This window comes from Phyllobates terribilis, unplaced genomic scaffold, assembly GCF_046119375.1.
Source record: "Phyllobates terribilis strain yellow unplaced genomic scaffold, ASM4611937v1 Scaffold_7__3_contigs__length_470593459, whole genome shotgun sequence".
In the NCBI taxonomy this organism is placed as follows: Eukaryota; Metazoa; Chordata; class Amphibia; order Anura; family Dendrobatidae; genus Phyllobates; species Phyllobates terribilis.
In genome coordinates, this window is record NW_027362767.1 from 20,665,703 (window position 1) to 20,691,943 (window position 26,241).

The 26,241-nt window shown below is 48.8% G+C and overlaps 1 protein-coding gene across 2 annotated transcripts in view; it reads right to left on the bottom strand.

Annotated features, from left to right (window-relative positions):
- Window positions 1-19,692: 19,692 nt before the first annotated feature.
- PPP4R3A (protein phosphatase 4 regulatory subunit 3A) overlaps window positions 19,693-26,241 on the bottom strand; it is a 31,688-nt gene continuing 25,139 nt past the window's right edge. Inside the window, exons 12-15 of one of the 2 annotated variants that reach the window (XM_073638249.1) lie at window positions 25,623-25,765; window positions 24,403-24,593; window positions 21,130-21,347; window positions 19,693-20,639 (exon numbers count right to left, since the gene is read on the bottom strand). In XM_073638249.1, the coding sequence (XP_073494350.1) occupies window positions 20,523-20,639; window positions 21,130-21,347; window positions 24,403-24,593; window positions 25,623-25,765 (669 nt within the window). In that variant the 3' untranslated portion in view covers window positions 19,693-20,522. Of the gene's footprint in view, window positions 20,640-21,129; window positions 21,348-24,161; window positions 24,322-24,402; window positions 24,594-25,622; window positions 25,766-26,241 lie in introns of those variants that run through there. The other variant, XR_012247308.1, reaches the window with a different exon arrangement.

Below are 26,241 nucleotides of genomic sequence, written 5' to 3' on the forward strand. Positions count from 1 at the left end.
CCACGTGGCTGTATGACCTCCCTACAGCGCCTGGGCATGCTCCTGATGAGGCTGAGTATTGTGTGTGGCCTCCACGTGCCCGTATGACCTCCCTACAACGCCTGGACATGCTCCTGATGAGGCTGAGTATTGTGTGTGGCCTCTGCGTGCCTGTATGACCTCCCTACAACGCCTGGGCATGCTCCTGATGAGGCTGAGTATTGTGTGTGGCCTCCATGTGCCTGTATGACCTCCCTACAACGCCTGGGCATGCTCCTGATGAGGCTGAGTATTGTGTGTGGCCTCCGCGTGCCTGTATGACCTCCCTACAACGCCTGGGCATGCTCCTGATGAGGCTGAGTATTGTGTGTGGCCTCCATGTGCCTGTATGACCTCCCTACAATGCCTGGGCATGCTCCTGATGAGGATGAGTATTGTGTGTGGCCTCCGCGTGCCTGTATGACCTCCCTACAACACCTGGGCATGCTCCTGATGAGGCTGAGTATTGTGTGTGGCCTCCACGTGCCTGTATGACCTCCCTACAACGCCTGGGCATGCTCCTGATGAGGCTGAGTATTGTGTTTGGCCTCCAAGTGCCTGTATGACCTCCCTACAACGCCTGGGCATGCTCCTGATGAGGCTGAGTATTGTGTGTGGCCTCCACTTGCCCGTATGACCTCCCTACAACGCCTGGGCATGCTCCTGATGAGGCTGAGTATTGTGTGTGGCCTCCACGTGCCTGTATGACCTCCCTACAACGCCTGGGCATGCTCCTGATGAGGCTGAGTGTTGTGTGTGGCCTCCACGTGGCTGTATGACCTCCCTACAGCGCCTGGGCATGCTCCTGATGAGGCTGAGTATTGTGTGTGGCCTCCACGTGCCCGTATGACCTCCCTACAACGCCTGGGCATGCTCCTGATGAGGCTGAGTATTGTGTGTGGCCTCCACGTTCCTGTATGACCTCCCTACAACGCCTGGACATGCTCCTGATGAGGCTGAGTATTGTGTGTGGCCTCTGCGTGCCTGTATGACCTCCCTACAACGCCTGGGCATGCTCCTGATGAGGCTGAGTATTGTGTGTGGCCTCCATGTGCCTGTATGACGTCCCTACAACGCCTGGGCATGCTCCTGATGAGGCTGAGTATTGTGTGTGGCCTCCGCGTGCCTGTATGACCTCCCTACAACGCCTGGGCATGCTCCTGATGAGGCTGAGTATTGTGTGTGGCCTCCACGTGCCAGTATGACCTCCCTACAATGCCTGGGCATGCTCCTGATGAGGCTGAGTATTGTGTGTGGCCTCCGCGTGCCTGTATGACCTCCCTACAACGCCTGGGCATGCTCCTGATGAGGCTGAGTATTGTGTGTGGCCTCCACGTGCCTGTATGACCTCCCTACAACGCCTGGGCATGCTCCTGATGAGGCTGAGTATTGTGTGTGGCCTCCACGTGCCTGTGTGACCTCCCTACAATGCCTGGGCATGCTCCTGATGAGGCTGATTATTGTGTGTGGCCTCCACGTGCCTGTGTGACCTCCCTACAACGCCTGGGCATGCTCCTGATGAGGCTTAGTATTGTGTGTGGCCTCCACGTGCCTGTATGACCTCCCTACAACGCCTGGGCATGCTCCTGATGAGGCTTAGTATTGTGTGTGGCCTCCACGTGCCTGTATGACCTCCCTACAACGCCTGGGCATGCTCCTGATGAGGCTGAGTATTGTGTGTGGCCTCCACTTGCCCGTATGACCTCCCTACAATACCTGGGCATGCTCCTGATGAGGCTGAGTATTGTGTGTGGCCTCCACGTGCCCGTATGACCTCCCTACAACGCCTGGGCATGCTCCTGATGAGTCTGAGTATTGTGTGTGGCCTCCACGTGCCCGTATGACCTCCCTACAACACCTGGGCATGCTCCTGATGAGGCTGAGTATTGTGTGTGGCCTCCACGTGCCTGTATGACCTCCCTACAACGCCTGGGCATGCTCCTGATGAGGCTGAGTATTGTGTGTGGCCTCCACGTGCCTGTATGACCTCCCTACAACGCCTGGGCATGCTCCTGATGAGGCTGAGTATTGTGTGTGGCCTCCACGTGCCCGTTTGACCTCCCTACAACGCCTGGGCATGCTCCTGATGAGGTTCAGTATTGTGTGTGGCCTCCACGTGCCCGTATGACCTCCCTACAACGCCTGGGCATGCTCCTGATGAGGTTCAGTATTGTGTGTGGCCTCCACGTGCCCGTATGACCTCCCTACAACGCCTGGGCATGCTCCTGATGAGGCTGAGTATTGTGTGTGGCCTCCACGTGCCCGTATGACCTCCCTACAACGCCTGGGCATGCTCCTGATGAGGCTGAGTATTGTGTGTGGCCTCCGCGTGCCTGTATGACCTCCCTACAATGCCTGGGCATGCTCCTGATGAGGCTGAGTATTGTGTGTGGCCTCCACGTGCCTGTATGACCTCCCTACAATGCCTGGACATGCTCCTGATGAGGCTGAGTATTGTGTGTGGCCTCCACGTGCCTGTATGACCTCCCTACAATGCCTGGACATGCTCCTGATGAGGCTGAGTATTGTGTGTGGCCTCCACGTGCCTGTATGACCTCCCTACAACGCCTGGGCATGCTCCTGATGAGGCTGAGTATTGTGTGTGGCCTCCACGTGCCTGTAAGACCTCCCTACAACGCCTAGGCATGCTCCTGATGAGGCTCAGTATTGTGTGTGGCCTCCACGTGCCCGTATGACCTCCCTACAACGCCTGGGCATGCTCCTGATGAGGCTGAGTATTGTGTGTGGCCTCCACGTGCCCGTATCACCTCCCTACAACGCCTGGGCATGCTCCTGATGAGGCTGAGTATTGTGTGTGGCCTCTGCGTGCCTGTATGACCTCCCTACAACGCCTGGGCATGCTCCTGATGAGGCTGAGTATTGTGTGTGGCCTCCATGTGCCTGTATGACCTCCCTACAACGCCTGGGCATGCTCCTGATGAGGCTGAGTATTGTGTGTGGCCTCCGCGTGCCTGTATGACCTCCCTACAACACCTGGGCATGCTCCTGATGAGGCTGAGTATTGTGTGTGGCCTCCACGTGCCTGTATGACCTCCCTACAACGCCTGGGCATGCTCCTGATGAGGCTGAGTATTGTGTTTGGCCTCCAAGTGCCCGTATGACCTCCCTACAACGCCTGGGCATGCTCCTGATGAGGCTGAGTATTGTGTGTGGCCTCCACTTGCCCGTATGACCTCCCTACAACGCCTGGGCATGCTCCTGATGAGGCTGAGTATTGTGTGTGGCCTCCACGTGCCTGTATGACCTCCCTACAACGCCTGGGCATGCTCCTGATGAGGCTGAGTATTGTGTGTGGCCTCCACGTGGCTGTATGACCTCCCTACAGCGCCTGGGCATGCTCCTGATGAGGCTGAGTATTGTGTGTGGCCTCCATGTGCCTGTATGACCTCCCTACAACGCCTGGGCATGCTCCTGATGAGGCTGAGTATTGTGTGTGGCCTCCGCGTGCCTGTATGACCTCCCTACAACGCCTGGGCATGCTCCTGATGAGGCTGAGTATTGTGTGTGGCCTCCATGTGCCTGTATGACCTCCCTACAACGCCTGGGCATGCTCCTGATGAGGCTGAGTATTGTGTGTGGCCTCCGCGTGCCTGTATGACCTCCCTACAACACCTGGGCATGCTCCTGATGAGGCTGAGTATTGTGTGTGGCCTCCACGTGCCTGTATGACCTCCCTACAACGCCTGGGCATGCTCCTGATGAGGCTGAGTATTGTGTTTGGCCTCCAAGTGCCTGTATGACCTCCCTACAACGCCTGGGCATGCTCCTGATGAGGCTGAGTATTGTGTGTGGCCTCCACTTGCCCGTATGACCTCCTTACAACGCCTGGGCATGCTCCTGATGAGGCTGAGTATTGTGTGTGGCCTCCACGTGCCTGTATGACCTCCCTACAACGCCTGGGCATGCTCCTGATGAGGCTGAGTGTTGTGTGTGGCCTCCACGTGGCCGTATGACCTCCCTACAGCGCCTGGGCATGCTCCTGATGAGGCTGAGTATTGTGTGTGGCCTCCACGTGCCCGTATGACCTCCCTACAACGCCTGGGCATGCTCCTGATGAGGCTGAGTATTGTGTGTGGCCTCCACGTTCCTGTATGACCTCCCTACAACGCCTGGACATGCTCCTGATGAGGCTGAATATTGTGTGTGGCCTCTGCGTGCCTGTATGACCTCCCTACAACGCCTGGGCATGCTCCTGATGAGGCTGAGTATTGTGTGTGGCCTCCATGTGCCTGTATGACGTCCCTACAACGCCTGGGCATGCTCCTGATGAGGCTGAGTATTGTGTGTGGCCTCCGCGTGCCTGTATGACCTCCCTACAACGCCTGGGCATGCTCCTGATGAGGCTGAGTATTGTGTGTGGCCTCCACGTGCCAGTATGACCTCCCTACAATGCCTGGGCATGCTCCTGATGAGGCTGAGTATTGTGTGTGGCCTCCGCGTGCCTGTATGACCTCCCTACAACGCCTGGGCATGCTCCTGATGAGGCTGAGTATTGTGTGAGGCCTCCACTTGCCCGTATGACCTCCCTACAACGCCTGGGCATGCTCCTGATGAGGCTGAGTATTGTGTGTGGCCTCCACGTGCCCGTATGACCTCCCTGCAACGCCTGGGCATGCTCCTGATGAGGCTGAGTATTGTGTGTGGCCTCCACATGCCCGTATGACCTCCCTACAACGCCTGGGCATGCTCCTGATGAGGTTCAGTATTGTGTGTGGCCTCCACGTGCCTGTATGACCTCCCTACAACGCCTGGGCATGCTCCTGATGAGGCTGAGTATTGTGTGTGGCCTCCACGTGCCCGTATGACCTCCCTACAACGCCTGGGCATGCTCCTGATGAGGCTGAGTATTGTGTGTGGCCTCCGCGTGCCTGTATGACCTCCCTACAATGCCTGGGCATGCTCCTGATGAGGTTGAGTATTGTGTGTGGCCTCCACGTGCCTGTATGACCTCCCTACAACGCCTGGGAATGCTCCTGATGAGGCTGAGTATTGTGTGTGGCCTCTGCGTGCCTGTATGACCTCCCTACAACGCCTGGGCATGCTCCTGATGAGGCTGAGTATTGTGTGTGGCCTCCATGTGCCTGTATGACCTCCCTACAATGCCTGGGCATGCTCCTGATGAGGCTGAGTATTGTGTGTGGCCTCCGCGTGCCTGTATGACCTCCCTACAACACCTGGGCATGCTCCTGATGAGGCTGAGTATTGTGTGTGGCCTCCACGTGCCTGTATGACCTCCCTACAACGCCTGGGCATGCTCCTGATGAGGCTGAGTATTGTGTGTGGCCTCCAAGTGCCTGTATGACCTCCCTACAACGCCTGGGCATGCTCCTGATGAGGCTGAGTATTGTGTGTGGCCTCCACTTGCCCGTATGACCTCCCTACAACGCCTGGGCATGCTCCTGATGAGGCTGAGTATTGTGTGTGGCCTCCACGTGCCCGTATGACCTCCCTACAACGCCTGGGCATGCTCCTGATGAGGCTGAGTATTGTGTGTGGCCTCCACGTGCCCGTATGACCTCCCTACAACGCCTGGGCATGCTCCTGATGAGGTTCAGTATTGTGTGTGGCCTCCACGTGCCCATATGACCTCCCTACAACGCCTGGGCATGCTCCTGATGAGGCTGAGTATTGTGTGTGGCCTCCACGTGCCCGTATGACCTCCCTACAACGCCTGGGCATGCTCCTGATGAGGTTCAGTATTGTGTGTGGCCTCCACGTGCCTGTATGACCTCCCTACAACGCCTGGGCATGCTCCTGATGAGGCTGAGTATTGTGTGTGGCCTCCACGTGCCTGTATGACCTCCCTACAACGCCTGGGCATGCTCCTGATGAGGCTGAGTATTGTGTGTGGCCTCCACGTGCCCGTATGACCTCCCTACAACGCCTGGGCATGCTCCTGATGAGGCTGAGTATTGTGTGTGGCCTCCACGTGCCTGTATGACCTCCCTACAACGCCTGGGCATGCTCCTGATGAGGCTGAGTATTGTGTGTGGCCTCCACGTGCCCGTATGACCTCCCTACAACGCCTGGGCATGCTCCTGATGAGGCTGAGTATTGTGTGTGGCCTCCACGTGCCCGTATGACCTCCCTACAACGCCTGGGCATGCTCCTGATGAGGCTGAGTATTGTGTGTGGCCTCCACGTGCCCGTATGACCTCCCTACAACGCATGGGCATGCTCCTGATGAGGCTGAGTATTGTGTGTGGCCTCCGCGTGCCTGTATGACCTGTCTACAATGCCTGGGCATGCTCCTGATGAGGCTGAGTATTGTGTGTGGCCTCCACGTTCCGGTATGACCTCCCTACATCGCCTGGGCATGCTCCTGATGAGGCTGAGTATTGTGTGTGGCCTCCATGTGCCTGTATGACCTCCCTACAACGCCTGGGCATGCTCCTGATGAGGCTGAGTATTGTGTGTGGCCTCCGCGTGCCTGTATGACCTCCCTACAACGCCTGGGCATGCTCCTGATGAGGCTGAGTATTGTGTGTGGCCTCCACGTGCCAGTATGACCTCCCTACAATGCCTGGGCATGCTCCTGATGAGGCTGAGTATTGTGTGTGGCCTCCGCGTGCCTGTATGACCTCCCTACAACGCCTGGGCATGCTCCTGATGAGGCTGAGTATTGTGTGTGGCCTCCACGTGCCTGTATGACCTCCCTACAACGCCAGGGCATGCTCCTGATGAGGCTGAGTATTGTGTGTGGCCTCCACGTGCCTGTATGACCTCCCTACAACGCCTGGGCATGCTCCTGATGAGGCTGAGTATTGTGTGTGGCCTCCACGTGCCTGTATGACCTCCCTACAACGCCTGGGCATGCTCCTGATGAGGCTGAGTATTGTGTGTGGCCTCCACGTGCCTGTATGACCTCCCTACAACGCCTGGTCATGCTCCTGATGAGGCTGAGTATTGTGTGAGGCCTCCACTTGCCCGTATGACCTCCCTACAACGCCTGGGCATGCTCCTGATGAGGCTGAGTATTGTGTGTGGCCTCCACGTGCCCGTATGACCTCCCTACAACGCCTGGGCATGCTCCTGATGAGGCTGAGTATTGTGTGTGGCCTCCACATGCCCGTATGACCTCCCTACAACGCCTGGGCATGCTCCTGATGAGGTTCAGTATTGTGTGTGGCCTCCACGTGCCTGTATGACCTCCCTACAACGCCTGGGCATGCTCCTGATGAGGCTGAGTATTGTGTGTGGCCTCCACGTGCCCGTATGACCTCCCTACAACGCCTGGGCATGCTCCTGATGAGGCTGAGTATTGTGTGTGGCCTCCACATGCCCGTATGACCTCCCTACAACGCCTGGGCATGCTCCTGATGAGGTTCAGTATTGTGTGTGGCCTCCACGTGCCTGTATGACCTCCCTACAACGCCTGGGCATGCTCCTGATGAGGCTGAGTATTGTGTGTGGCCTCCACGTGCCCGTATGACCTCCCTACAACGCCTGGGCATGCTCCTGATGAGGCTGAGTATTGTGTGTGGCCTCCACGTGCCCGTATGACCTCCCTACAACGCCTGGGCATGCTCCTGATGAGGCTGAGTATTGTGTGTGGCCTCCACGTGCCCGTATGACCTCCCTACAACGCCTGGGCATGCTCCTGATGAGGCTGAGTATTGTGTGTGGCCTCCACGTGCCCGTATGACCTCCCTACAACGCCTGGGCATGCTCCTGATGAGGCTGAGTATTGTGTGTGGCCTCCACGTGCCTGTCTGACCTCCCTACAACGCCTGGGCATGCTCCTGATGAGGCTGAGTATTGTGTGTGGCCTCCACATGCCTGTATGACCTCCCTACAACGCCTGGGCATGCTCCTGATGAGGCTGAGTATTGTGTGTGGCCTCCACGTGCCCGTATGACCTCCCTACAACGCCTGGGCATGCTCCTGATGAGGCTGAGTATTGTGTGTGGCCTCCGCGTGCCTGTATGACCTGTCTACAATGCCTGGGCATGCTCCTGATGAGGCTGAGTATTGTGTGTGGCCTCCACGTTCCGGTATGACCTCCCTACAACGCCTGGGCATGCTCCTGATGAGGCTGAGTATTGTGTGTGGCCTCTGTGTGCCTGTATGACCTCCCTTCAACGCCTGGGCATGCTCCTGATGAGGCTGAGTATTGTGTGTGGCCTCCATGTGCCTGTATGACCTCCCTACAACGCCTGGGCATGCTCCTGATGAGGCTGAGTATTGTGTGTGGCCTCCGCGTGCCTGTATGACCTCCCTACAACGCCTGGGCATGCTCCTGATGAGGCTGAGTATTGTGTGTGGCCTCCACGTGCCAGTATGACCTCCCTACAATGCCTGGGCATGCTCCTTATGAGGCTGAGTATTGTGTGTGGCCTCCGCGTGCCTGTATGACCTCCCTACAACGCCTGGGCATGCTCCTGATGAGGCTGAGTATTGTGTGTGGCCTCCACGTGCCTGTATGACCTCCCTACAACGCCAGGGCATGCTCCTGATGAGGCTGAGTATTGTGTGTGGCCTCCACGTGCCTGTATGACCTCCCTACAACGCCTGGGCATGCTCCTGATGAGGCTGAGTATTGTGTGTGGCCTCCACGTGCCTGTATGACCTCCCTACAACGCCTGGGCATGCTCCTGATGAGGCTGAGTATTGTGTGTGGCCTCCACGTGCCCGTATGACCTCCCTACAACGCCTAGTCATGCTCCTGATGAGGCTGAGTATTGTGTGAGGCCTCCACTTGCCCGTATGACCTCCCTACAACGCCTGGGCATGCTCCTGATGAGGCTGAGTATTGTGTGTGGCCTCCACGTGCCCGTATGACCTCCCTACAACGCCTGGTCATGCTCCTGATGAGGCTGAGTATTGTGTGTGGCCTCCACATGCCCGTATGACCTCCCTACAACGCCTGGGCATGCTCCTGATGAGGCTGAGTATTGTGTGTGGCCTCCACGTGCCCGTATGACCTCCCTACAACGCCTGGGCATGCTCCTGATGAGGCTGAGTATTGTGTGTGGCCTCCACATGCCCGTATGACCTCCCTACAACGCCTGGGCATGCTCCTGATGAGGTTCAGTATTGTGTGTGGCCTCCACGTGCCTGTATGACCTCCCTACAACGCCTGGGCATGCTCCTGATGAGGCTGAGTATTGTGTGTGGCCTCCGCGTGCCTGTATGACCTCCCTACAATGCCTGGGCATGCTCCTGATGAGGTTGAGTATTGTGTGTGGCCTCCACGTGCCTGTATGACCTCCCTACAACGCCTGGGCATGCTCCTGATGAGGCTGAGTATTGTGTGTGGCCTCTGCGTGCCTGTATGACCTCCCTACAACGCCTGGGCATGCTCCTGATGAGGCTGAGTATTGTTTGTGGCCTCCAAGTGCCTGTATGACCTCCCTACAACGCCTGGGCATGCTCCTGATGAGGCTGAGTATTGTGTGTGGCCTCCAAGTGCCTGTATGACCTCCCTACAACGCCTGGGCATGCTCCTGATGAGGCTGAGTATTGTGTGTGGCCTCCACGTGCCCATATGACCTCCCTACAACGCCTGGGCATGCTCCTGATGAGGCTGAGTATTGTGTGTGGCCTCCACGTGCCCGTATGACCTCCCTACAACGCCTGGGCATGCTCCTGATGAGGTTCAGTATTGTGTGTGGCCTCCACGTGCCCATATGACCTCCCTACAACGCCTGGGCATGCTCCTGATGAGGCTGAGTATTGTGTGTGGCCTCCACGTGCCCGTATGACCTCCCTACAACGCCTGGGCATGCTCCTGATGAGGTTCAGTATTATGTATGGCCTCCACGTGCCTGTATGACCTCCCTACAACGCCTGGGCATGCTCCTGATGAGGCTGAGTATTGTGTGTGGCCTCCACGTGCCTGTATGACCTCCCTACAACACCTGGGCATGCTCCTGATGAGGCTGAGTATTGTGTGTGGCCTCCACGTGCCCGTATGACCTCCCTACAACACCTGGGCATGCTCCTGATGAGGCTGAGTATTGTGTGTGGCCTCCACGTGCCTGTATGACCTCCCTACAACGCCTGGGCATGCTCCTGATGAGGCTGAGTATTGTGTGTGGCCTCCACGTGCCCGTATGACCTCCCTACAACGCCTGGGCATGCTCCTGATGAGGCTGAGTATTGTGTGTGGCCTCCACGTGCCCGTATGACCTCCCTACAACGCCTGGGCATGCTCCTGATGAGGCTGAGTATTGTGTGTGGCCTCCACGTGCCCGTATGACCTCCCTACAACGCCTGGGCATGCTCCTGATGAGGCTGAGTATTGTGTGTGGCCTCCACGTGCCTGTATGACCTCCCTACAACGCCTGGGCATGCTCCTGATGAGGCTGAGTATTGTGTGTGGCCTCCACGTGCCTGTATGACCTCCCTACAACGCCTGGGCATGCTCCTGATGAGGCTGAGTATTGTGTGTGGCCTCCACGTGCCCGTATGACCTCCCTACAATGCCTGGGCATGCTCCTGATGAGGCTGAGTATTGTGTGTGGCCTCCGCGTGCCTGTATGACCTCCCTACAATGCCTGGGCATGCTCCTGATGAGGCTGAGTATTGTGTGTGGCCTCCACGTTCCGGTATGACCTCCCTACAACGCCTGGGCATGCTCCTGATGAGGCTGAGTATTGTGTGTGGCCTCTGCGTGCCTGTATGACCTCCCTACAACGCCTGGGCATGTTCCTGATGAGGCTGAGTATTGTGTGTGGCCTCCATGTGCCTGCATGACCTCCCTACAACGCCTGGTCATGCTCCTGATGAGGCTGAGTATTGTGTGTGGCCTCCGCGTGCCTGTATGACCTCCCTACAATGCCTGGGCATGCTCCTGATGAGGCTGAGTATTGTGTGTGGCCTCCACGTGCCAGTATGACCTCCCTACAATGCCTGGGCATGCTCCTGATGAGGCTGAGTAGTGTGTGTGGCCTCCGCGTGCCTGTATGACCTCCCTACAACGCCTGGGCATGCTCCTGATGAGGCTGAGTATTGTGTGTGGCCTCCACGTGCCTGTATGACCTCCCTACAACGCCATGGCATGCTCCTGATGAGGCTGAGTATTGTGTGTGGCCTCCACGTGCCTGTATGACCTCCCTACAACGCCTGGGCATGCTCCTGATGAGGCTGAGTATTGTGTGTGGCCTCCACGTGCCTGTATGACCTCCCTACAACGCCTGGGCATGCTCCTGATGAGGCTGAGTATTGTGTGTGGCCTCCACGTGCCTGTATGACCTCCCTACAACGCCTGGGCATGCTCCTGATGAGGTTGCAGATGGTCTCCTGTGGGATCTCCTCCCAGACCTGGACTAAAGCATCCGCCAACTCCTGGCAGTCTGTGGTGCAACGTGACGTTTGTGGATGGAGCGAGACATGGTGTCCCAGATGTGCTCAATCGGATTCAGGTCTGGGGAACGGGCGGGCCAGTCCATAGCTTCAATGCCTTCATCTTGCAGGAACTGCTGACACACTCCAGCCACATGAGGTCTGGCATTGTCCTGCATTAGGAGGAACCCAGGGCCAACCGCACCAGCATATGGTCTCACAAGGGGTCTGAGGATCTCACCTCAGTACCTAATGGCAGTCAGGCTACCTCTGGCGAGCACATGGAGGACTGTGCGGCCCTCCAAAGAAATGCTACCCCACACCATTACTGACCCACTGCCAAACCGGTCATGCTGAAGGATGTTGCAGGCAGCAGATCGCTCTCCACGGCGTCTCCATCCTCTGTCACGTCTGTCACAACTGCTCAGTGTGAACCTGCTTTCATCTGTGAAGAGCACAGGGCGCCAGTGGTGACTTTGCCAATCCTGGTGTTCTGTGGCAAATGCCAAGCGTCCTGCACGGTGTTTGGCTGTGAGCCCAACCCCCATCTGTGGATGTCGGGCCCTCATACCACCCTCATGGAGTCGTTTCTAACCGTTTGTGCAGACACATGCACATTTGTGGCCTGCTGGAGGTCATTTTGCAGAGTTCTGGCAGTGCTTCTCCTGTTCCTCCTTGCACAAAGGCAGAGGTATTGGTCCTGCTGCTGGGTTGTTGCCCTCCTACGGCCCCCTCCACATCTCCTGGTGTACTGGCCTGTCTCCTGGTAGCGCCTCCAGCCTCTGGACACTACACTGACAGACACAGCAAACCTTCTTGCCACAGCTCGCATTGATGTGCCATCCTGGATGAGCTGCACTACCTGAGCAACTTCTGTGGGTTGTAGAGTCCGTCTCTTGCTACCACGAGTGTGAAAGCACAACCAACATTCAAAAGTGACCAAAACATCAGCCAGAAAGCATTGGTACTGAGATGTGGTCTGTGGTCCCCGCCTGCAGAACCACTCCTTTATTGAGGGTGTCTTGATAATTGCCAATAATTTCCATCTATTGTCTATTCCATTTGCACAACAGCATGTGAAATTGATTGTCAATCAGTGTTGCTTCCTAAGTGGACAGTTTGATTTCACAGTAGTTTGAACCACTTGGAGTTATATTCTGTTGTTTAAGTCTTCCCTTTATTTTTTTGAGCAGTGTATATATCTATAGAAATTTCATCTGGGGTTCAGTACCATAGTAAGGTGCATAGTGCTTATCCATAGATACAATATTCTAATTAATATGTCCCTACATAGTAAGTATCATACACTAAATTTGTTTCTCATCTCGGTTGTTTAGAGTGGCAGCATGATTCATATGTCCTATAAAATCAAAGCAAGTAAAATACATAAACTGACAGTGCATACTAAGCCAAAAACATCTCCTCCTGCTGGGATGGCACCACAAACGTCCCGACGCGCGTTTTGGCGTCTGCCTTCATCAAGGGCGTAGCGTCAGAGCAGCAGAGTTATATGCCATGGGACCAATCACAGTACGGTTGGTGGGCGAATTTTTATCGCTGCATAGTGCGTTCATCCATGCCGTCGAGTGCCTCATGCACCGCGTCGTCCAGTAGCGGGGTGGGTGACTCGAGCAGTCTCCCGATCACGTGGATGCACTATGCACTGATAAAACCTGCCCACCAACCGTACTGTGATTGGTCCCATGGCATATAAATGAACCCCTCTGCTGGTTACAACTATTTACATTTTATCCCCTCCTGTTGCCTGTCATTGTAATAAAGATTAATTTTTATATCCGATATTATTTGTGGTTATACTCTCTTTTTTTGTGTGAATTGGTGATATATGATGATAGTATATGTGCCATCGCAGCAGGGCTGTGGAGTCTGTGTCCATTTTGGTGGAGTCGTAATCGGAGTGGGTATAAAATGGACCGACTCCAACTCCTAATATATAGAATAAATTGGGTACAGTAGTTCAATGCAGTTCGTGGGGGATATTTTTTCATAAGAATTTGAGAAAGTTACGAAATATCCTATAAATGTCTGGATCTAAGGGTCTGGACTTTTAGCTGAGATGAATCTGTGCTACAGTAAATTTATCACTTACACATGAGCCGTGTATGAGGGAGTCGTTGTCGGTGGCATGGAAATTGAGGAGTCGGGAGGTTTGGCTTACCAACTCCACAGCCCTGCAACGCAGAAATGCAGCAGAGTTGGGTCAGGAATATGTCATCACACTGGTATCAACATGACCACGTTCATTGTTATTAGTAGCAATGAAGTACTTGAAGAACAATTATGGTGTTACATTGCACGAGTACAAGCCGTAGGCATCATTCACACGAGCATAGATGCTGTCCATGCACACCACGGACCATTATAGAAAGCGCACACAATGGCGTTAGGCTGAACTAGATCGTACAGATAGATGTACAAAAAAGGCACAACAAACTTGGAAAAGCATTAAAATTATGGAGTGTTTTACAACATAACACTGCAATAAAAAAAAGATTGGATTCCCATTGTTTCATTATATATTCGGGACTCCGTCAGGGGTGTCCATCTGTAGCCACATAAATCGGGATTCAGACTAATATCCTGACCAAGCCGTTCACTGTAATGAGCCAAACTCATAGTGAATGGATCCTTCAGGGGTTCTGTCCAAATTCTATTTTCAGTCATTCACTTCTTACAGAGTCCTGGACCTTGGGATCTAACATAACGTGAACATAGCTGTATGGAAGCCAAGAAAAATGCTCACTCCTTGGGTGAAATGATCTTTTAGTGTGAAGAAAAACCTCATTGTTCTCGGCAGCACATGTTCCGTTGTACATGCTGCCGAGAATAATGGAAGCTTATGAGCTCTGAACCATCTATTATCGATCTATTACTGATCGTTTAATGCAAATCTGAAGCGAGGTTGACATAGAAAACAGACTATTAAACAATTGCCAATCAGCAAAGAAAAAGTAGCTGATCGTGGCCTATTTAGTGCCGTTGGTCGGCTGATGTAAACAGACCTTTAATTTGCAAGTCTTATTAGAAAAAGAAAAGCCAACTAATAATTTAGACAAATTTTTGCACAATTTTGCCACAAGTCTTGATGAAGGTGTTGGAAAATGTATCTAAAAGTCCATTTATTACACAGGCAGACCTCGCTTCAAATTGCCCCCTGAACGACCTGCAACAGATCAGTAATATATATGACACAGCTACTCTGGAAAATTCCCCAAAACTTGGGGTAGATGGATTGATTCACCCCTGATTAACTGGTGGGGAAGTGCGCCGCATTAGCTGACCAGGGGGAGAGAGGGAGGAAGGCGTCTGGAGTATTCCTTCCTGCCCGTTATCAACCCATCTCCCAAACAGAAGTAGCAATGATAATTGTTTAACTTAGGCTGTGTGCCCACGTAGCGTTTTTCAAGCGTTTATGCTGCGGAACTTCCTTTAATACTGTTACTACTATGTAGTAAATGTACATTTGGTCCTGGTAATGATTTATTGAACACTAAAACTTGTTTTCCAACAGTTTCTGCACATCTTGCTTTTTTTTTTTTCCTCCAGCAAAATATACTCAATATTATTATATTTTCCATTCCTTTCATTCTTCCTCATGACTTTGGCTGAAAAAAAAAAAAAAATAGCAGAGAAGTACTGGCCTTAGTTAGCGGTGTGGTTTTGCTTCCTCACATATCAATCACTTTCCATAGGAATTAAATGTGCACAGTAAACAACAATTAGAGGGGAATGCAGCGTCTCAGTCAGGACTTTCGTCACGGCGCAGTATTTGTCATGTGTCCTTCCCCTTTAATAGTTATTGTTGCTGTTGTGCAAAGGACATTTTAACAATGAAAGTGAACTTTAGGAGGAAGGTTCGCAGAGTTTTGTGTAGATGAGGTATGTGCATAGTTCACCGCTCCCTGCCGGCTCCTAGCAACATGCAAAAGTGCTAATAAAGTGGCGTCCCTGCGGCTCTGCACCATGTCAGACAATTACTAATCTTAATGAGACGATTGCAGAGGTAAAAGTGTTAAAATTAAATATCAGAGGAAAAAGTGTCTCTTAAATGTAATTGTTCCTCCATATTTACCAAGACTTTTTTTTTTTTTTATACCAGTAAGTAAAGGAAGGCAACTGAAATTATTTGTTGCAAATGGATTAAAAGCATATCCTTGTCTTCTCGGTGTCGCTCCTTCTGGGGGCTGGATTGGATGTTGTTGTAAAATAGTGGACAATCCCTTTAATTTGAGTCACAATTTGTAGCAGTTTAGGCCAAGAGCAGAGCAGCTAAATAGAGCAAACAGTTTAGAAAAACTCAATGTTTATGTATAATGATGATGATGATGATCGGACACTGCTCTGGAAAAGGGGGATTGCAGGGTGCGCCGGGACTGCTAAATCTTACTAGGGGTTCGTTCAGACGTCTGTGAGCTTTCGCATGTGCTAAAACTGCGCTGAGTTTCATCAGTGTTTGCTCAGGGATTTAGCTACAATCAATGATTATCACATATGAAAAAACTAAATAAACTACAGCTTCTTCTATACGTTACAATGTTGATCACGGACAGCACACTGACGCCTTAAGTGATTTTCACAAACCCATAGACTTATAGGGGTCATTTTCATCCATGACTCCACTCAAAAAAACAGATTGGTCCTTGTGATTTAATCTGGCCACTGTCCCCAAAAAACATGGGACATAGGAACAGCCCTATAGACTATAAAGGGCACATGATCTCTCTGTGTGAATCCAAGGATAGAAGATGCATGCAATAATGAGGCCTAGCAGACGTTTTATGCACAAATCTTAGTCCAGAGATTGCAACGTGACTAATTTATTAAGTGGCTGGACTACTTCATGAATTTGTTGCATTTTTGTCTGTCCTTGAGTGTAAAAAGCAAATCTAACAGCAGGCAAAGATTTGGACTATGATTTTAACCAGTTTCTGGCATAAATCATATAGAATATATCCAGCAGCGATCGTGCTGTCTCTTTCTGCTGAGGTGCCGCCTAACTTTTTCAAGTGGTTTATAAATGAAAAATGCCAGTATTTGTACAAAACAGACATGCACCAAAAATATGCAGCTTTTTGCCACCAGATAACCGGAGTAAGTTAATAAATCGTGATGAGCGAGCGTGTTCTATTAACCCCTTCGGCGAGCACGCTAGGGTGCTCGCCGAGTATTTTGGCATGCTCGGTATTTCTTTTAACGTCGCAAGTGTCACGGCTGTTTGATGACTGCCTGTCAGACAGGCAATCTCTACATGATTGAGTGAGCGTGTTCTATCACTATTAATAAATCTCAGCGTTTGTTCTGTTTTCTCTACATTTTTCAAACCACTTTTTTTTTTTTTAATTTAGATATCCAATTTCTTACAAGTTAAGATGTCTGCTTAATATTAATTTAAGTAATGTTCAGTGAGCCGGACACAGCGACCATGAATCTTACTCCTGTCAATGGCACTATTTTGGGGTGTTAGCTTTTATCAATAACTATACAAATGAATGGGGAGTTATGGATTAATGTAGCTCAGCCGCTCCTGGCCGTGTCTGTGGTGGTCACAACCATAGATTTAGCCATGAAAGGCTTGGATCGGAATAGCCCATAAATCTGTTGGCATTTCTGGCAGGAGCCTGCCGTGCTACTATACCGATTTTGTTGGTACACAGGCGGTGCTCAAAGGTCTCATACACACGACCGATTTTCTCGTACGAGTGCTTTCCATGGTTTTCACGTATAGCACTTGTGCCTATGATATTCTATGGGGCCGTGCACATGTAAGAGTTTTTCAGCGGAAAAATTCGGACACATGTCTGATTTTAATCTAAGTGTCAGATAAAATTTAGCAGTGCAAGTCTATGAGTCCATGAAGCAAAATCAGACTGCACTCGGATGACATACAAGTGAGGTCCAATATACACGGACTGATAGAATGGAGAAACTTTTTTTTTTTCCTCTGCCTGGCCCAAAAAAAAAAACTGACGTCAGTCTGAGCAAACTCTGATCAGAATAATCGGACTATTTTTATTGGATGTGGAGGACACTGCTGTATGATCCTACCTGACATCTCTTTCAGGACCCTTTGACTAACAATTGCCCATCATAGATATGGGCCATTTTTCGCTCCCGTATTGACCCTTTTTTTAATCCCCTGCCAATCATGAAATTGTCATGCCGTGGTGTCATCAATTATACAGTACAGACCAAAAGTTTGGACACACCTTCTCATTTAAAGATTTTTCTGTATTTTCCTGACTATGAAAATTGTACATTCACACTGAAGGCATCAAAACTATGAATTACCACATGTGGAATTATATACTTAACAAAAAAGTGTGAAACAACTGAAAATATGTCTTATATTCTAGGTTCTTCAAAGTAGCCACCTTTTGCTTTGATGACTGCTTTGCGCACTCTTGGCATTCTCTTGATGAGCTTCAAGAGGTAGTCACCGGAAATGGTCTTCACTTCACAGGTGGGCCCTGTCAGGTTTAATAAGTGGGATTTCTTGCCTTATAAATGGGGTTGGGACCATCAGTTGTGTTGTGCAGAAGTCTGGTGGATACAGAGCTGATAGTCCTACTGAATAGACTGTTAGAATTTGTATTATGGCAAGAAAAAAGCAGCTAAGTAAAGAAAAACGAGTGGCCATCATTACTTTAAGAAATGAAGGTCAGTCAGTCCGAAAAATTGGGCAAACTTTGAAAGTGTCCCCAAGTGCAGTTGCAAAAACCATCAAGCGCTACAAAGAAACTGGCTCACATGAGGACCGCCCCAGGAAAGGAAGACCAAGAGTCACCTCTGCTTCTGAGGATAAGTTTATCCGAGTCACCAGCCTCAGAAATCGCAGGTTAACAGCAGCTCAGATTAGAGATCAGGTCAATGCCACACAGAGTTCTAGCAGCAGACACATCTCTACAACAACTGTAAAGAGGAGACTTTGTGCAGCAGGCCTTCATGGTAAAATAGCTGTTTGGAAACCACTGCTAAGGACAGGCAACAAGCAGAAGAGACTTGTTTGGGCTAAAGAACACAAGGAATGGACATTAGACCAGTGGAAATCTGTGCTTTGGTCTGATGAGTCCAAATTTGAGATCTTTGGTTCCAACCACCGTGTCTTTGTGCGACGCAGAAAAGGTGAACGGATGGACTCTACATGCCTGGTTCCCACCGTGAAGCATAGAGGAGGAGGTGTGATGGTGTGGGGGGGCTTTGCTGGTGACACTGTTGGGGATGTATTCAAAATTGAAGGCATACTGAACCAGCATGGCTACCACAGCATCTTGCAGCGGCATGCTATTCCATCCGGTTTGCGTTTAGTTGGACCATCATTTATTTTTCAACAGGACAATGACCCCAAACACACCTCCAGGCTGTGTAAGGGCTATTTGACCAAGAAGGAGAGTGATTGGGTGCTACGCCAGATGACCTGGCCTCCACAGTCACCAGCCCTGAACCCAATCAAGATGGTTTGGGGTGAGCTGGACCGCAGAGTGAAGGCAAAAGGGCCAACAAGTGCTAAGCATCTCTGGGAACTCCTTCAAGATTGTTGGAAGACCATTTCCGGTGACTACCTCTTGAAGCTCATGAAGAGAATGCCAAGAGTGTGCAAAGCAGTCAGCAAAGCAAAAGGTGGCTACTTTGAAGAACCGAGAATATAAGACATATTTTCAGTTGTTTCACACTTTTTTGTTAAGTATATAATTCCACATGTGTTAATTCATAGATTTGATGCCTTCAGTGTGAATGGACAATTTTCATAGTCATGAAAATACAGAAAAATCTTTAAATGAGGTGTGTCCAAACTTTTGGTCTGTACTGTATGTTGTCACTAAAGTTTTCACACTACCCTGTTCTGACGCCCAGTCCTCCATGGAAGCTGGGACAAGACAGTCTTCATTTCTGCGCCTGGTATCCTCGGCGCCTCTTGTGCTTGCTCGGCCCGGTGACGTGCATACGTACATCACCCACCTTTTGATACCTAGAAAATACAGGAGGCGCCCAGGATGCCAGGTGCAAAAGTAAAGCCTACTTTGGTCCAGCTGTCACTAAGGACTGGATGCCAGAAAATGGCACGGCAATTTATTTATTTTTTTATAAATCAGTTTATACCTAGTATCTAAGTTAATATTGCTTTTCCCTCCTGTAGTCTGATCTTAAACAATGCAAATACGGTTTTCTTGTCTGACAAAAGATATCACAGCAGAGGAAAACAGATATGTTTGACAATTTTGTGCAAAGAAAAGATGAAACCGATAAGCTGTGAACTGAGAGGTGCTTACACCCCAAACACGAGATTTTAACAAAGAAACTTCCATTCTTCTGCATCCCTGGAAAAGCACGTAACCATCACAAGAGGAATCACATTACATGAAAAAAATTTAATGGTCCCAAATATAGATTCAACAACTCATACACCCAGGGTGGGGGAAAAAAAAAAAAAAAGGAATACAAAATGATATAAATCATGACACGAGGTGACCACATCTAGAATTCCACTTTTTTTTGTTGTTGTTGCTGTTTTTAATCAAGATGGGGTTGAGATTTTCCCCTACACCTTCAAAAGAAAGCTGCAGTTTAAGGGCATAAGGGAGAAAGAGTTTGAAGAAAAAAAAAAAAAAGTCAGAATCGGCTCAACCCACCGAGGGTTTATTTTAAAACATTTTGTGACAAATGACAGAAAAAAAAAAAAAAATTCATATTCAGGATGTGAGAATCCTATATGGGCAGAAGAAATGTTCCACCCAGTCAGAAGTGCTGGCATCCATTGTATATATAGCTGCAGACTTTCCTCCTCTGAACAGCGCCATCTCAGAGCCTCTCTCCTTCTCTTGCTTTAAGCTTCGGAGCATCTGACCAGCCAATCGAGAGTTCAATAAAACTCCTGCCCTGTTGGCTTTTATTTTTTTTTATATATTTTTTTAATTTGACTTTTATTTCCTTCCCTGAGAAAAGGGCAATTTGTGGTCTGCGGGAGAGTACAAGGCGTCCAAGTCCTTTCCAAATGTCATGTCTTCCCTCCCTCGTGCTCCTGGAGATTGGCACTTGAGCAGATGTCTACATGTTGGTTTGCGTCAGACTCGCTCACAGCACGGTGTGCCCGGCTGCAGTAGTTTTTTTTTTTTCTGTATTTTTTTTTTTTGTGAGAGATCAGTTGTTTGATGGGATTTGATCAAACAAAATTGCTGGTATTAAGAGCCAAGCCTAGCTTTCTTACTGACTGGTAGAGTCTCTTCCTTCTCCTCCTCTTCTTCATCATCTTCTTCCTCATCATCATCTGGATAGTCTACTAGTCCCACAAGGCCTCCCTGGCAAAAATAAACAGGAATACTATTACATCAGAGATTACAACAGGCTAGCTACTCAGAAAAAAAAATCCTACAAAGTACCTTTAAAAATTAAAAAGCTTAAATGGGTCATCCGGCTCTGCTCACTTCTACATCGAGGGGTGAGCGGGGCGGGTGAAGTTATGTCTACAGATGTCTAGTATTTCAGGTATGTGATACCGATACCTGCCACTCGTGAGCCGGGGACGTTACTGCCCCTGCTCACCTCACAATAAAGAAGAGAGATTAGAGCCAGATTATCCCTTTATAGGACATTATCACTACTCCACAGGGTAAGTGTTTGATCAATGCGGGGCCACCACTACAATAGGGGTCACTGGTTCCCAGTTTCTCGGCCAGATGGACGGAATAGAACAGCAATGGCACCAGTTTTCTATAAATTTGGGGTGCACCAGGCTTGGCAAACGTCCGCCATTGTGTGATTGCAATATAGCTGGCACGATCAACATACCTTTGTAGTAATAGCTGCCGTCTGGGGTGTGCTTTTGGAAACTGATCCAGGAGAACCAGGAGATCCCGGTGAACCAGGTGATCCCGGTAAGTTGCTCGCTGTCGACTGGCTGGTGAGGTTTGTCTTTGTCCCTCCAGAAAAGGAAAGCTTAAAACTTGAACTCTGGCGGCCGGCGAGATTGGTTTTTAGAAGAACCTCTTTTTCTTCACTTTCCTTCACTGTAAATCAAGATGAAACAAGGGCGAGACAAAATGTTAGAACAGTCTCGGTCTCACCAAATGACATCTATTTATTGAACTCGCTAAAACTAAAACTTGGAAGAGGGAAAAAACAAAATAAAAAAAACTATCTAAACATTGCATTACTTTCCTTGATTACAGAGAATGAATCATATTTATGAAGCAAGAGTGAGTGCAGAACAAGTCCACTTTTAAAGGACCGGAATTGGCGCTGCTGAGACTATGTTATAAGAAGAGACACTCTTATAAATTACAGAATTTTATCTTAGATTTTTGGACAACACATTTTGGCTGAGAACCTCAGGCTTCATAACGTACAAAAAAAAAAAAAAAATTGTACTAGTTTAAGCTGAGCGACATTGTAAATGCCTCATAATACTGTGTAAGAAGTTGTTCCCATTCATAGCGCAACTCATCAAGGTGAGTGCACAGCTAAAAAGCGACCCCAGCATACAGTGGGTACGGAAAGTATTCAGACCCCTTTACATTTTTCACTCTGTTTCATTGCAGCCATTTGGTAAATTCTAAAGAGTTCATCTTTTTTCTCATTAAAGTCCACTCTACACCCCATCTTGACTGAAAAAAAAAGCAAATGTAGAAATTTTTGCAAATGTATTAAAAAAGAAAAACTGAAATATCACATGGTCTTAAGTATTCAGACCCTTTGCTCAGTCACATGCTGTCCATTTCCTTGCGATCCTCCTTGAGATGGTTCTACTCCTTCATTGGAGTCCAACTGTGTTTAATTAAACTGATAGGACTTGATTTGGAAAGGCACACACCTGTCTATATAAGACCTCACAGCTCACAGTGCATGTCAGACCAAATGAGAATCATGAGCTCAAAGGAACTGCCCAAGAAGCTCAGAGACAGAATTGTGGTAAGACACAGATCTGGCCGAGGTTACAAAAGAATGTCTGCATTACTCAAGGTTCCTAAGAGCACAGTGGCCTCCATAATCCTTAAATGGAAAAGTTTGGGACCACCAGAAGTCTTCCTAGACCTGGCCGTCCAGCCAAACTGAGCAATCGTGGGAGAAGAGCCTTGGTGAGAGGTAAAGAAGAACCCCAAGATTACTGTGGCTGAGCTCCAGAGATGCAGTAGGGAGATGGAAGAACGTTCCACAAAGTCAACTATCACTACAGCCCTCCACCAGCCGGGCCTTTATGGCAGAGTGGCCCGATGGAAGTCTCTCCTCAGTGCAAGACATATGAAAGCCCGCATAGAGTTTGCTCAAAAACACATGAAGGACTCCCAGACTATGAGAAATAAGATTCTCTGGTCTGATGAGATGAGGATAGAACTTTTTGGGGATAATTCTAAGCGGTATGTGTGGAGAAAACCAGGCACTGCTCATCACCTGCCCAATACAATCCCAACAGTGAAACATGGTGGTGGCAGCATCATGCTATGGGGGTGTTTTTCAGCTGCAGGGACAGGACGACTGGTTGCAATTGAAGGAAACATGAATGCGGCCAAGTACAGAGATATCCTGGATGAAAATCTCTTCCAGAGTGCTCTGGACCTCAGCCTTGGCCGAAGGTTCACCTTCCAACAAGACAATGACCCTAAGCACACAGCTAAAATAACAAAGGAGTGGCTTCAGAACAACTCTGTGACCATTCTTGATTGGCCCAGCCAGAGCCCTGACCTAAACCCAATTGAGCATCTCTGGAGAGACCTGAAAATGGCTGTCCACCAACGTTCACCATCCAACCTGACGGAACTGGAGAGGATCTGCAAGGAAGAAATGCAGAGGATCCCCAAATCCAGGTGAGAAAAACTTGTTGCATCATTCCCAAGAAGACTCATGGCTGTACTAGCTCAAAAGGGGGCTTCTACTCAATACTGAGCAAAGGGTCTGAATACTTATGACCATGTGAGATTTCAGTTTTTATTTTTTAATACATTTGCAAAAATTTCTACGTTTGCTTTTTTTTTCAGTCAAGATGGGGTGCAGAGTGCACTGTAATGAGAAAAAAAATGAACTTTTTAGAATTTACCAAATGGCTGCAATGAAACAAAGAGTGAAAAATTTAAAGGGGTCTGAATACTTTCCGTACCCACTGTATAGGCCATATCATACTGTCATATTGACTAAGCTCAGATTGCCCCTCTAGGTCTCTCTTCTCCCCTCACTTCCCTCTCAGGGTTCCTGCTACTTCTATATTTATAAAGTAATTTCTTAATGAAGAAGACAACACAGAGCAATCCAACCACTTCTATATCAGGATGATAAACATGTCAGACATAGAAATTTATGAAGGGCTGTGCTCCACTGTTATATGTTAAAATATTGCATTTTTTTGCACGAGCCATAAAATCTTTATTTTCAGAAATTTTTCCCTTGGCATAAATTATGGAAAAAGTTAACGCCAGCAACCTTAACAGCCTTAGAGCAGTGCTTGCAAGCTGTATAGCAAAGAACTTGCATGCACGCACTCCTCGCCTAAGAGACCAGCCACCGCTACAAAGCAGTACACAAAATTATAAATCAATCCAGTGCCGAGAACAGAGCGGATTTTTAATAAGAGGTAAATTGCAAAGTTGCTTGTTTTTTTCTTTTGAAATTTTTTTCTTTGCAATTTTATCCAATTACGATGATGAGACAACGCCTTTAAAGTGACAGGTGATTCTTTGAGTATTTGAGAAGGATCCCTAATGTAAAGTTGAGCACCTTCATAAACCTTCCCAAGTGCTCTGTAAAATAAAATGGTAACATCCATGTCTAGCTTAATAGACCTGATCTGTTTTTCTCTGCAGCATCAGACGTCCGCTTCCATAAGTTCTTACCACAAATGCTGACCAAATAACGTTCCTTGTTCCACTGCATCCACTCTCTATGTAGTAACTTCAGACGAGCCAAATGAAGCCAAAGGAACTGGAGCTTATATCTGAAAGCCAGGTCTGAACTGTTCATGCTCCAATTCATTCTTTGCCAAGTTGAAAGTTACTAATATAAAGATCAATGAGTGACCTTGATAAATATACGGCCTCCTCCACACGTTAATGGTTGAAATTGACAAATACTTACATTTTTTTCTCTCCATGAATTTGCTGATGGGGTCCATCAGATCTTCACTGCTCTTTATTTTGTCAGCAGGTAGCACCATTGGATCCCCATCCTCCAGATCTTCCTCATCGTTGTTGAACCACATCTCCTCCTCATCCTCTATAGAGCGAGCATCTCTACGGTACCGGTGATTCCTGAGGATGGACCGCATGCTACGCAGCAAACCAACATTAATTAGTTCACAGGTCTAATTAATCCTGTAAAGATGGGAATGGGGCAAGAGCTGACGTGTCGAATCTCTAATGATGAATATTCACAACTTTACGAAGTTGCCGATCATGAGACTAACAGGAGAAAAACTGCAGGAGGCAGCAGTAATAAGGTTCATTACTTTCCGTGCCTTCTCCATCGCTGTATACATAGTGCTAAGGAAGAGCTGTGTACACAGCAATAGGACGCTTCCTCCTCCATACACAGCGGTCATGATATGGCTGGGTATATTTAGAAGGCAAAAGAAGACCCCCTGACACTTTCGTTATGCAACCAGGAGGCTGAATTTCCCTTGTAACTAAGGTTAATATACCAGCCCCAGTTACAAGGGAAAGAAGATAAAAATATTTTAATATTTAAAGTATTTTATGACCTATAGTGGGAACAAAGTGTAAAATAAAAAAAAATGCCACTGTCAATCCACATTGCTGTTACTAGTCCCACCCAGTAAAAAAAATATATATAGACGTGTCCAATATATATATAAAAACATGTTACAGAATGGGTTAGCAAATTTTAAAATGTATTTTAGTGGTCATAAAAATAAATAAATAAAAAAAAAATAGACACTCATTTCCCTTATTTTTCCCACTGACATCGCCCGTTATCCGAGGAAAAAGAAATAAAAAAAAAATAAAACTTTATCATGAAAAAAAAAAAAATGCAAAGATTACTTTAATATATGAATGAGAAAAACATGTATAGCTCATTAAACCACATGTATGAAAAAAAAAAAATGTGCCTGGTCAGGAATGGGGGTAAATAGTGGTGAACTGGTGAATAAAATGCAGTCACTATTACTAAATGAATTTCTGGTGTTAGCATGAAGCAGATTCTCGTCAGTGTTATGCAAGCAGATTTCTCCATGCTCGACCAATCAGAGCCTAAACTAAAAAGTTATAAAATAAATACAGAGGACATTACTAAACATTACACAATCCTCCATAATAACACGGCTCTTGGACACAAACCTGTCAAGTTTGGGGTTGTCTTGTCTTTCACGTTGCTGATCATATCGCAGCTTAAGTCCTTTGAATGTCTGTACATATTCCACATCCTCTAATGCTTTCCAGTAATTCTCAATGACATGAGCCGTTAATGATTTGATGTCCTCCTGTAGGGGGGAAGGACAGGAATCGCATCCATCAATGAGGTGTAGAGTGCATAGATATTCAAGCAATAAGGCTTTTATTTTCCATTTCTCATCAATAGCATTGGGGGACACAAGACTGAGGGTATAAGCTCTGCCACTAAAAGGCTCAACAGTTGATAAAAAAAAAAATGCTGGCTCAGTCTGGTGGGCTATGCCCTTTCCTCAGACACTAGGCAGGTCCATTACTTTTTCTCTCTGCAGGTGCCGACGTCCCACACTTTATATTCACAATTCCAGGGAGGACAATAAGTGCGCTTTACAGTAGTGTACCTCTCTGCCAATACCATTTACTGCCAATCTCACAGATCGCTGCTGCAGTGGAGTGCCGGTGTCCCAATGATCCATGAGAATACACTGAAATATTGACCCTGTGGGTATCTGATGATGTCCAAAATACCCTCCCACCACCAGTTCATCCTGCCCTTATTCTTTAGGCT